Raw genomic sequence first — 11,796 nt, 5'->3', positions numbered from 1 at the left:
ATAATAGTTAAAGAAAAAGAAGCGTCTGGACGAAGTATTGAGATCTTTCTTTCGGGATGCTTCGAATACCTCAGTATACACTCATTGGTCTGATGTGTCTGGTGCATTCCTTCTAGTCTGGTACGTCCGTCCCATGGATGGAATATTCCAAGCTCAGGCACAGTGGACGCAGCCAACGCGAATCGGGTCTGGCCAATGACAAGCTCCAATGTAGCTGCGCACCCCTGTAAGCGCACGCCTGCGTCAAGACCCTGGAAGATTTCAATGGGGAGCTGGGGGAGCTTCGGGGCGGGTGATGATTTCATGACTTTGCACCGCGTCCGGAACGGCATCGAACCACTCTCGGAAGAAACTGGCATTCGATTGTCGGTACACTAACGCCGAATTCGGGGTTCAATCTCATTCAACAGCAATTGGCTTTCATCCAGCTCTGTTCGCTCGTGAACCCTTCCAATCTCCCCTCAATTGGTCGACCGCTCATACCTTCTCACACTGCGACCATGTCCACATCAGCCGTCACCAAGAAGCTCGTGGTCTGCGGAGGCAACGGCTTCCTCGGGTCAAGGATCTGCAAGTATGCCGTTGCGAGAGGCTGGGATGTCACGTCAATCAGGTACATCCTCCCATAGGGCTTCATCCAGCTTATCATCTTCTCTAACATCGTTCCGCAGTCGCTCAGGTGAACCCAAGTGGCAAGCAGTGACCTCATCACCAGCTCCTCCTCAATGGGCACACAAGGTCTCGTGGGAGCGTGCCGATATGCTCCGCCCCGCGACGTATGCACCGCTCCTTAAGGGCGCCGACTTCGTCGTCCACAGCATGGGCATTCTCCTCGAGGCCGACTACAAGGGAGTCGTCTCCGGCCAGGAGTCACCCATCTCCGGTCTCCAAAAGGCTTTCGCGCCCGTCAAGGACCGCGGCGTCGACCCCCTCAAAGGCCCCGAGGGCGCTGACCTCAAACCCACAAACCCTAAGGACCAATTCACCTACGAGGTCATGAACCGCGACAGCGCAATTGCCCTGGCCAAGCAGTCAAACGCCGAGAACGTGAAAGCATTTGTCTACATCTCTGCTGCCGGAGGTGCGCCTGTACTACCGGCGAGGTACATCACCACCAAGCGCGAGGCAGAAAGCACAATTGCCAGCGAATTCCCGCGCATGCGTGGCATCTTCCCCAGGCCGCCCTTCATGTACGACAGCTCGAGAAAGTTCACACTGCCTCTAGCTGCCATGACGGGCGCTGGTGCTCTGTTCAACAAGCTAACTGGAGGCGTGTTGGGCAGCTTCATGGGTGCAAGCGGTGTGAAGCCTTTGCCCGTGGAGTCCGTGGCAGAGGCAGTCGTAGAGGCACTGGATGACACCAAGGTTCAGGGGCCTATCGAAGTGCCTGAGCTCGAGGAGCTGGCGAACAAGGGATGGAGAAAAACCATGCTCTAGGGCATGTCATGTATTCTAAAAGTTGTCATAGACTGTATCATTCCCCAAAGCCGTAAGGCTCCCCGCGCGCTTTTACTCCCATTAATTCAACATCCGGCTCTTAAATCATGGTTCCTCTCTCAAAACTGTCCCTAATCTCCGCAGTGTACTTGTTGTAGAAGCGTGCCAGCTTCTGGTTGAACTGCTTGTTCTTCTCGTTGATGTATGTGACGTCGCCGTCGTCGCCGTTTTGTGCCATGCGGTCCTTCCTCTTCTTCAATCGGTTCTCCTCAGCTCTCCTGAGGTCTTCCACAAGTCGGTCAATGGCAGCCTTGTCGGGCTTGCTTTGTGTGAATGTTGTAGAGTCGGCAGTTGAATAGAAAGACCCGTCCTTGTCCACCGCAATGAGCTCTCCGTCTTCCGTCTCGACGATGTCGAGTCCACCAGACGCCGCCGCGCGCTCGATGGCTGCCATCTTGTCCTTCTCGTACTTTTCCATATCCGGCGCGATGTTCCTCAGCTGCCGCTTGTAAATCTTGTTGCTCTCGGCAGTGTAATCCTGGAACGCATTGTTGTCGCGGTGCGCCTCCCTCTTCTTCACGCGCTTGTCCCACTTCTCGCTCTCGTCGATGGTCCAGTCCCACGCGCGCTTGCGCTCAAAGTCACCACCGGCGTCCTCGACATCGGCCTTGAGAAGCTTGTGCGAGGCTATGGCCTGCTTGCGGTGGATAGCAGCCAGTTGGCTGGGGTCTGTAGCGAGGCGTTGGGACTCGAGCGTCGCTTCTTTGAAATTTTGGTCGGAGGAGCTCTTGGCGCGGGCTTTGAGGGCTTTGAAGCGCGCCATGCGATCTTGTGCCTTTGATGCGGCATCGTTTGATGCGGATGATTCTGGGACTTCTGCCTCTGTGGTTGTTGTGGTAGAATCCTCAGCATCGGGCTGTTGGGTAGCGGCAGGTTCTGCCGGCGCGTTTTCCTTGATTTCCTCTTTGGGGGTGGCCTTGGGCTCGGTCTTTCTCTTCTTAGCGGCAGGAGGCATCTTTATGGTTCTGAGAACGTGATGGGGAAAGTCGTGGTTATGCTGCTGATCGCAAAGGGTGGAAGTTCGCTGGGGTCTTGGTTGGAGATGGGATGTCACTGGACAACTGAAGTGCGCCAGGCGACGAGAGCCGTGACGCTCCTCCGAAAAATCTCCAGCCTTCAAAGTATGTGGCTGGTGCGGTGCACTGTTTGTGGCTGTGCTTAACCCGGAACAACAGATAGCCCCACCCGCTGTGGATCGTACGGGGGGAGGCCACAACGGGACCTGCGAGAAAGCACCCGCGGCTACGCGGGCGGGCCATCCCTGTCACGCCCCAACACCCCCTGCGTCCAGTCTCCCCTCAGCACCTAGACGCGCCCTCGGTAGTATGCCAAGCGACATCGCGTGTCCTTGAAAAGCTTCATCCCCAAAACTGACCTAAGCTCGGAGCACCCAATGAGCTAGCCAAGCGCGCCAGCTATGCCACCTCTGAGATGTGCGAGTGGCATCCAAGGCCTTCGACGCACAACATCATTGCCTGCCGCGGCAGCTCCGTTTCATTCTACTGCTCATCTCACGAAAAGGACACGACCGAGGATTCACCTGAGAAAACGCAGCACCCCTACACCAGGACCATGGTGGAAGCCTTTTGAGCTCACAGAGGCGGTTTTGGACCTGGACAGCTACGAGAGCAATTACACGCGACCGTATGACAAGGCCGAAGAAGTGGCCCAGACCGCAAAATGGAAGTCAGATCCAAGGAAGGATGCCATGGGGAAGCGCATCGACAAACTTGAGGCCGACTATAAGGACGCCAAGAAGAAGCTCGAGATCATTCAAAGCAAGTCCTGGCAACCATGGCGTGTCACGGATCTCGACATCATGACTGCTGCTCTTCAGGGAGCCCCCAAACGCCCAGGGCGCGAGACCCAAAACGTTGAAAGTGTTCAACTCGAAGTTGTCGACAAAAATGGCATTCCCTTATCCGTCTGTGAAGACGACGAGCGCCTTCTAGAGTGGCTCATCCACCGAAAGCACACCGCCCGTCCATGGCGACTGGGCGCTGAAGAGCTTTCACGACTTTTAGAGGAACCAACCAATGCGAGAGAGTTTCAGCGTTTACTCTCGAGATTCCTAACGTCAGGTCAAAGTCATGAGACAATCGCAAACAACGCCACCGCTGTTGCAACGGTTATATCAGATGCGCTTTGTCGTTTGGAGCGCCCCGTCGAATTGCTGCCCATCATCAACAGCTTCAACGCTCGCTGCGAGTTGCACGACTATCCAATGGGTCTTCCCCTTTGCCACGAGGGTATGAAGCTTTGCGCTGGAGCTTTCAAGCTCTGGGGCTTGCAGAACTACATCGAACATGCCTTCAGCCATCGGTATGGGGTTGAGCCAGTCGTTATCACTGAAGTAATGCGCATCCTCCAAAAGGAGGTACTATTAAGAGAATCACAAGAGGAATCTGGCGTCGGCTCAGACCTGCAGAGCTTTGAAGGCCCCCGGTTAAATCTCAGAACCTGGAAATTCAAGATCTTTCGCATCTTGACTGGGGCTCCAAAGAAAGGAAACCCCGACAAGACGAAACCGTGTTTCCGGAAAATAGTCGAGAAGAAGCCCGACGAGCAGGAGCTGAACGATGTCTACCAGGAACTATTAGCAACAGTCAGACCTCTGCCACAAGACATGGTCGACATGGATAGTCGAAGCGGACAGTGAAAGAGACGATAGCAAGGACAGTCTATCGCAAAGGGACAAATGGCTGAACCCCTTGTCAGATCTTGTCAAGGCAGTCGTCGAGATGCAATTCCAACCTTTGCTGGAATACGGGTCATGCAAATCAATAGAGCTCCAGAACAACCGATGAGTCGAGCGTGCGCTACCCTTAGAAGAGATAGACATCAATGGGAAGAACGAAACCGCGCGTTTCGATGGAAATCTTTCCTTGGCCACTGAATGGAAACTTCAACTCCAAAGTTCGGACCCAACTGTTCGGCGTCAGAGCCCTGCCATCCCGCTAATTAGTCGAAGGTGGTTGCTACTGCTCTATCCTTCCAACGGCTCCCGCTCGCGTCGTGAACTACTATCTCACCCAGCCAACAAGCGTAGTCGCGCCTCCTCTTTGAGCCGTCGGCCTCAGCCCTGCCACGCCCATTGCTGGATGCAGGATCTAGTGCCATGTGGCTGCCCGAACTCCATCCCATCCGGAACTTTGCTCCAGTGAGCTGAAGCGGGACTCTCCAGACCACTTCTCCAATTGGACCCGCCTTTTCTCTAAACACAACGTTAAGGCCGCGTTCGTGTTTAAGCCTCCACGGACTTCCCGTTTGTCTGATTTGCTACCGCTTCGTTTTTTGGCACCTGAGTCTCCCGGGAGGCTGAAGCAGCTGTAGCGCAAGCCATGAAATCCCATCTGCGTGCCTGCTCAGCAGCTGCTTCACCGCAAGTTGTCTCAAACGTTATTCCTCTGCCTTCGCGGCATGTTTGGGCGTTGGCTTAGGGGCTCAGAAACCCCTGGTACTCAAATGCTGGACATGCCATTGATCCTCACAATAGAAAAACTACAATCATCAAAGTCGATGATGATCTCGATCTAGGCCTTGTCCCGCTTGACATTCAAGGCGCCTCCCCGTCCCCCACTTGACCCGGGAGTCAGGTTCACTCACAGCCAGACAACCAGAGTACCGAACGTGGCAAAGCAAGCTACATCGATAGAGGCATGGTGTCCCGGGCTAGAATTCCAGCTGTCTCGCCCGTTCACATCTGGTCAGCCTCTGGCTGCAGCCGAGCCGCCGCCCGTCTGGATCCGGTCTGGCTTCATGCCTTCTGGTCGCGGGGTTGACTGGCACTCCTGGCTTGCCAAGCCTGCGCACTCTCTTGTTCCCCATTCGATTCTTTGTCTCCGAGCTGGATCATATCTCTGGGCAGACCTAGCCTGAACTCCTTTCGTGGGCAGTTCCGTTATTTTCTGGAGGTTTGCAATCCTTCTGCGTCTTCAACCTTGGTCGTGTTCCTCGTCACATTTCTCCCTTGAACCACGTTCATCTCCGCGCAGCATTCCATTGCTCGCTCCTACCAGACGATCTTTCCTTTCTAGTTTGCAGAAGTAATACGCTATCCACGAGCCGTACTTCTCTGGTCGACAGAACAATTCATCTTCTTCTCGACTATTCGTTTCCTATTGATCCCCACTTACTTTCCTCCCTTGCCTGCCGTGCGTTCGATACACCCCGCACTTTGAACTGCCGACTGGACGCCAAATAACTGCATATTTTCACAATGGGCCCGTCCCCAGACCGGGAGGGATCGACAGCCCGGGATGAAGGAGTGTTAGGGGTCCGATCAAAGATGTCTATGCTATGTGCGTCCGTTCTGTTACTCGTGGCACCGGCCATCGGACAACAAGATCCCGTCAGCAATTTCTGTCGTCGATTCGGGCACCAGACAGCTGTTGTAGACAGCAAACTGTACATCGATGGGGGGCTCATTAACTGGAACATAAACGAGAATCCGAGTAACTACTCAAGTACGTCCACTTACCGTCGCTGATAGTTCAACCTAAAAAGATTGCATAGTTCAAGAAGTCTCGCTAACACCATTCAGATCCATGGCTCCTCTATCAAGACCTCTCCCAGTCAGCCCCCAATGTGGGTATGCCGCCATTATTTGCGAACCTCTCAAAGAACGGAACAATCCCCAACACCAATGGCGGTGGCCTATGGGCCGATGGTGTCAACAAGCGTCTCTATCTGTTTGGCGGCGAGCACAATGCCGAACCCCCATCCCCGTTCAATCTGTGGTCGTATGATATCATTAATAACTATTGGACATCGTATGGCACACCACGGTCCGGTATTCCCATTTCAAAAGTCAGCTACGGAGCTGGTGTGTCTGTCGACACGAGGGGTGAAGCGTACTACTATGGCGGCTGGCTTAGCAACGCCTCCGTCGCGGGATGGGGAACAGGTCCACCAGTTGCTACTAACGGGCTCGTCAAGTACACCATGGACACGAACAGCTGGTCGAACAATACTGGCCCAGACAATGTCCGCCGCGCTGAAGGAAGTCTGCATTACATACCTGCTGGAGGCGGCGGGATGCTGGTCTACTTTGGCGGCATTCAGGATTTCAATACGAACGGAACAGGGGAGGGTCAGCCGATGGACACGATCTTCATGTACGACATCCTGAGCAGCAGGTGGTACACGCAAAAGGCGACAGGCCAGATCCCCGAGATGAGACGGCGTTTCTGCGCAGGCGTCACATGGTCGGCGGACCAATCCTCCTACAACATGTGAGGCTCTTTTTTCCCTTCCTCCTCTAACGTCCATCACTAACATGTTCAAAGCTACATGTACGGCGGAGCAACGGTCCCAGGAGTCCTTGGCGCAGGCTACGACGACGTCTACGTTCTCTCCCTCCCAACATTCACATGGGTGAAGATGTTCCCTTCCACAAACGGCACAGGCTCGAACCCTCACCATTCTCTGTCCTGCAACATTGTTCCAGGCCGCGCGCAAATGATCATCATCGGCGGAACTTTCCCTTCATCCAACGACTGTGACTACCCCGTGCAGTGGGGAACTCACAACGTCGACCTTGGCAAACAGAACAAGAACAAGAGCATCTGGGAGCTCTACTCCCCGAACAAGACGACGTACTCGGTCCCAGATGAAGTCATTGCCGTGATAGGCGGCAACGGCAATGGCGGCGCAACAAAGACATCTCCCGCAGCAGGCTGGAATACCGCAGACCTGGGCCTCATGTTGGCCGACCAAGCCGAAATCACGCTCAGAACGCCCACCCGCATGGTCTCTGCTACATCAGCTCCATCCAGTGGCTCGTCCCTCTCCACCGGTGCCATCGTCGGCATCGCAGTCGGAGCTGCCGCCCTCATCATCTTGCTCGGTCTGGCTTGCTTCTGCCTCATCCGTCGCCGCCGCAGCCAACAATATCACAACCCTCCCAACTCGAGCTCAGGCCAACCATTCCATACGCAGACCATGTCTGAAGCATGGTCCCCGCCTGCAACGCACGTCAGCCCAGCGGCATCGCCATACTCGCCTCCTTACCACCCCTCCCCCTTCACACCACCGCCGCACTCCCCTCCGCCGCCGCAATCCGCACAAACGGTCCCGCCTTACATGGGACCACCCGTCGAACTCCCGTCCGAGTCTCCAGCACTCACAACAGCTCTTTCTCCCCCGCCGCCGCCCTCAGGGGGACACCATTCCGGTGCGACGACGGCAGCAGGCTCCTCGATGACGCGCTCGTCCTCGGTAACCTACCCTCCGCAACAAGCCTACTTTCCAGACCCGGTAACCTTGTCGAACCAAGTACAAATCGACGCCAATGGGAACATGTGGGTGCCGCAGGTGAGCATGGTCCAAGTTTCGTCCGGCAGCCATCCGGGTAGCCAGCACGGGACCCCTCCGGTGTATACGCCGCAGATGGGAGACCGAAAATCACCAGCGGCGCAACCCACGCCTCCGGTGGAGGTTCAGCCGACGCCACCAACGGAGTTGCCCGGGTCGCCGCAGGAGCTGAGCGCGGACCGGGATGATGATCGGGTGGGTGGTGGGAATTCGAGGCACCAAACATTTTACAACAGGTGAAAAGGGCCTTTGACGATGTATATTCGGGCACATTAGCGAGAGCATGCGTGACTTGGGTCAAATGTGTTTATTGTCACGAAGTCAGCCTTACAAAGTACTTGAGCCTGCCGCTGTTTCTGTTTCCTTTGTTTGGACGAAAAGATTCCACTCGGAGTTTGGATGAGGCGACTGGGATTGGGGGCGTCAAGAGCGCAGTGTGATAACTGATGGGGAGGTAATGCGAGGTTTCAATACATACTTTCCGCCACTCCTGTTCCTTGGAGAGGATGGTGAACTCTTTCCCGAAGCTTTGAAGCTCATATCCAGCGATCTCTCACAATACTACGAGACTCGGTTACACTTCAGGAGTCGGATGTCATCATTTGAACAATACTATCAGGGACAAGAATGGCATCCCAATCCTGTATCTAGCACCGTGTTCCGTGATCTCTTGCGGATCGAGGCAGCTTTGACAACAGCTCTACTGCTTCATCATATAAGTGTACGCGCTGGTACTGTCTCGAGGAAGTAGGATAGGCGGTGCATTCCCCTATACTGTATATGCCATAGACCAAGTGTTGGCTTCAGAGATCCAGATTGGCAGACCCTTAAACGAGATCCCGGAGAAGAGCATATCGCTTGGGCTGAGAAGGAATATTCGTGGAAGTTAGAGGCCCTTATCGATGCACGTTTCAGCAAGCTATTCCGGACCTAAGGTCCCGGTTGCTTCATCAATGAGTCAACATGGGAAGATGGTTCAACAGTAGGGTCATTCTCTCCCGGCACACTAGTTACCATGGACCAAGTAGGGATCATCTGCAGCAATACTGAACGTACCCTCTGACACCAAGACCAAGACGCAAGAGTTGCCTGCGTAGTCACACCATCCGGGTCTCTCTCTGAGGTCATCAGGGTCCAGGATGACGACGACGCGACGACCCAGGGTCCGAGGAAGCCAAGCCTTTCTTGCGTCCGATGGGGCTACGTCCCCTCCCACCGACTCCGTGACGTTGTCTCACAAAGGACGTCTTCTTCTGCCCAAATGTCACGATGATCGGTGATGGTGTCTGTGTCACAAGAGCGCAGTGTAACACAATGCACCGTTCATTAGCGAGGTAACTAGCGAGGTAACCAGCGAAGCGCGCGATTGCGATTGCGATGCCGTTGGCGCTTTTTACGTCATGGGAGTGCCAATGCACAATGTCTTGGTTGCGATTTGTCTTTGGGACACGAGAAGAAATCGCATCATATGGAGGTCGCGTGACGAGACGGACACCGCGATGCCGTTTCTCTCGCTTTTACGGATCGCCGGGGGAAAAGCCACAAAACCGATTGACAGCGACTCCCCTGCTTGTAAAGTTTTTAGATTAAAGAAAGAAGAAAGGATGGGCTAGATCATGATGTGGATGTCGTGCTCGGAATTGAGGTGTGGGGGGCGGCGCCAAATGCAGTGATGCGAACACGGCGGCGCGTTGCGTCTTGGACGCTTGGGTGTTCTTTCTTGTCCGCTCTACCTAATATTTTTCCTTTCTTGCCCAGTCCCTGCCTCGACCCCACGATTCGTCATTGCAGGGGCTGCGTAGAGTGATCGCCGCGGGTTGTGAGTCAAAACTCGACGACATTTTGGCAAGATCACAGACACGCGGGCGGGTACATCGAAAAAACTTACGGTGAAAAATATAGGCGATAATACCGCCGTACGACCCGAGGTTCTGATTCAAACCCTCGGCGCCGAGGATCTCCGTTACACAATGCGTGTCTTTCTCTCGTGGAAATGAACCTGAGAGAAGCCAGCCCGATATCGCTCGCCGGTCTTCGCAGAGCGAGACCGGAAGGGAAGTGTGCTCGGGACCATTGCTGGGGATCTAGGACTGGAGTTCACCTTACCTCAAGGGGACCAACCGCACCGCACCCGCTGCGTGGTCCAGGCCCGCAGGCGTTTGCGGTATGCCACATGGGAAAGGCGCCGAGCGGACGTGGCCCAACGGCGACGACGACGACGTCGTCGTCTTTGTGGTTCCCGGGGAGCAGGCAAGAGGGTCGCCGTACGCAGACTGCAGGCCGCAGTCAACGACGTGGGCGGGGAGGGTTGCGGGATAACGAAGGCCGAGGGATGTTTGTTGGCGGCTGACGCCAACATGCAGCATCACTGGGGATACTTTCAAAAATCGGCGAAAAGAGCCATCACACCGAGCATGGGCTTTCTGCTCTGGCTCTTTGCCAAAAGTCGTTGTCAAACAAAGACCTTTGGGCAATCAGGGTCCCCACGATCCCACGATATGGATGGACCCCGGACGGGTTGAAAGAGGCATAGCGGCTTGAGGATCGTCTGCTTGCTGCTGCTGGTGGTGGTGGTTGCCCACTCCCACTTCGCAACCACCCATGCTCTCGACAGGGGGGCAAGACGCGGACGACTTTGCAGTTGCGGTTCGTCCGCGTTCCCGTGTCTGACTCCATAGATAAGAAGAACAGGCAGGAGAGGCCGATGGGCGTACTTCTCGTGCGCGAACCAGAGATCGTGGCCGTCCCGCATTCATGCCGAGGCCATCCCGAGCCCTTCTTGGGCCCTAGTACCTGCAGACGGTTAAGAAGGGCGCAGGCCGTGATTTGAAGCTTCTTCAAAGACGGGATAGGCTGGTTGGGCCGGGGGCCAGGGAGAGAGGCAGTTTCCGGGTCGCCCATTTTGTCTCGTTGCATCGCAGGTGGGATATCCGACTTCCTTGAGGTGTGGCGCCGTTGGTTGGTGGTCGTCTCTTCACCTCCGCCTCGAGCGGACTCCTGCTGCTGCATATCCGCACACTTCTTCGCCGGTCCTAATTTACGTTAGGGACGATTTGGCTTTCAGGGGACGGCAGCAGAGAAAACTGGTTGTGAAACAAGTAGACGCAGTTTAGAAGCTCTCAGAGGTCCCGGATGTCGTTATCTTGCATGAGAAGTTCACGATCCAAGACGACGTTCAAAGGGCCTGCATGTTCGTCGAGAGGTAACCACACCACAACCGCATGGGCTGGTCCCGAAAGTATCCGACCCAGCTGTCCATCTCTTGGGTCGCTTCCAAAGAAGAGGCGTGGGATGACAGTCGAAGGCAATTGGGTCGCCAGCGGGAGATTGAGATCCAGCACGTTGGTGAGCCAGAGGCTGTATTGCGCTTGTTGTGTCTTGTTGGTGAAAATTTTCATTGCTCTGGGGCTGTAAGCGAGTAGGCAAACATGTCGTCAGTTGCTGGCCCGTACAACAACCAATGGCGAGCCTTCTGCCATGGTCCGTGAGCTGAACCAAGACCAGAATGGTCTACTGTCTTGACCGAGGCGCTCGGCCGACTTCGTGCGTGGTGAGCTCTCAAGGTGACGCGCGAGGTGAATGAGGCTCGTGGAGTTGTGACCTCCTCGGCTCACCTTGATGGCGGCGCTTGCAAACCCGCCTCGCATGGATTGGGGCACTATCGGGACCGAGACACGGGATGGCCTTTCTTTTGCGAGGGGCACGGGTGTGCTGAAGACGTGGGATGCCAGCTGGGAGAGGGAGAATGGCGCGCATATCGCAAAGGCTGCCGCCGTGAGCCAAAATGGCATACCGGGACGGCAAGTCGATTGCGAGCGTGGTGTGCAGTTGTCAATCTCGCTGCCTCGGACGGCAAAATGTGGATTTTACCGCGTCCAGATTCCCTCTCGAGACTCGGATGCATCGACGTAACCCTCCCTTGCCAGGCTGGCGGGAGACGGAGGCTCAGACGGCATCCTCTCTCTTGATTGCGTCGTCAATCAA

At 55.4% G+C, this 11,796-nt stretch overlaps 5 protein-coding genes across 5 annotated transcripts; 3 read left to right on the top strand and 2 right to left on the bottom strand.

The window, feature by feature from the left end:
• Positions 1-500: 500 nt before the first annotated feature.
• CGCA056_v006982 (Uncharacterized protein) lies at positions 501-1,437 on the top strand (the record flags this gene model as incomplete). The annotated part of the gene is made up of 2 exons (XM_037322231.1): positions 501-613; positions 672-1,437. 2 exons carry the CDS (start codon positions 501-503, stop codon positions 1,435-1,437), a joined length of 879 nt encoding a protein of 292 aa, XP_037179529.1.
• A 100-nt stretch (positions 1,438-1,537) lies between these two features.
• Positions 1,538-2,452, bottom strand: SYF2 (Pre-mRNA-splicing factor SYF2; the record flags this gene model as incomplete). Its single annotated transcript, XM_037322230.1, has 1 exon — positions 1,538-2,452. The coding sequence occupies one exon, from the start codon at positions 2,450-2,452 to the stop codon at positions 1,538-1,540; it is 915 nt and encodes a 304-aa protein (XP_037179528.1).
• Positions 2,453-2,914: 462 nt separating this feature from the next.
• CGCA056_v006980 (uncharacterized protein) lies at positions 2,915-4,156 on the top strand (the record flags this gene model as incomplete). Its single annotated transcript, XM_037322229.1, has 1 exon — positions 2,915-4,156. One exon carries the CDS (start codon positions 2,915-2,917, stop codon positions 4,154-4,156), a length of 1,242 nt encoding a protein of 413 aa, XP_037179527.1.
• Positions 4,157-5,785: 1,629 nt separating this feature from the next.
• On the top strand, positions 5,786-8,052 carry CGCA056_v006979 (Kelch repeat-containing protein; the record flags this gene model as incomplete). The annotated part of the gene is made up of 3 exons (XM_037322228.1): positions 5,786-5,963; positions 6,041-6,731; positions 6,786-8,052. 3 exons carry the CDS (start codon positions 5,786-5,788, stop codon positions 8,050-8,052), a joined length of 2,136 nt encoding a protein of 711 aa, XP_037178869.1.
• Positions 8,053-9,909: 1,857 nt separating this feature from the next.
• CGCA056_v006978 (uncharacterized protein) lies at positions 9,910-11,459 on the bottom strand (the record flags this gene model as incomplete). Its single annotated transcript, XM_037322227.1, has 3 exons — positions 9,910-10,085; positions 11,031-11,220; positions 11,427-11,459. 3 exons carry the CDS (start codon positions 11,457-11,459, stop codon positions 9,910-9,912), a joined length of 399 nt encoding a protein of 132 aa, XP_037178870.1.
• Between the last annotated feature and the right edge of the window lie 337 nt (positions 11,460-11,796).

This window comes from Colletotrichum aenigma (assembly GCF_013390185.1).
Source record: "Colletotrichum aenigma strain Cg56 chromosome Unknown KSG_Cg56_contig04, whole genome shotgun sequence".
NCBI lineage: Eukaryota > Fungi > Ascomycota > Sordariomycetes > Glomerellales > Glomerellaceae > Colletotrichum > Colletotrichum aenigma.
This window is presented reverse-complemented; position numbering and strand designations above follow the sequence as displayed.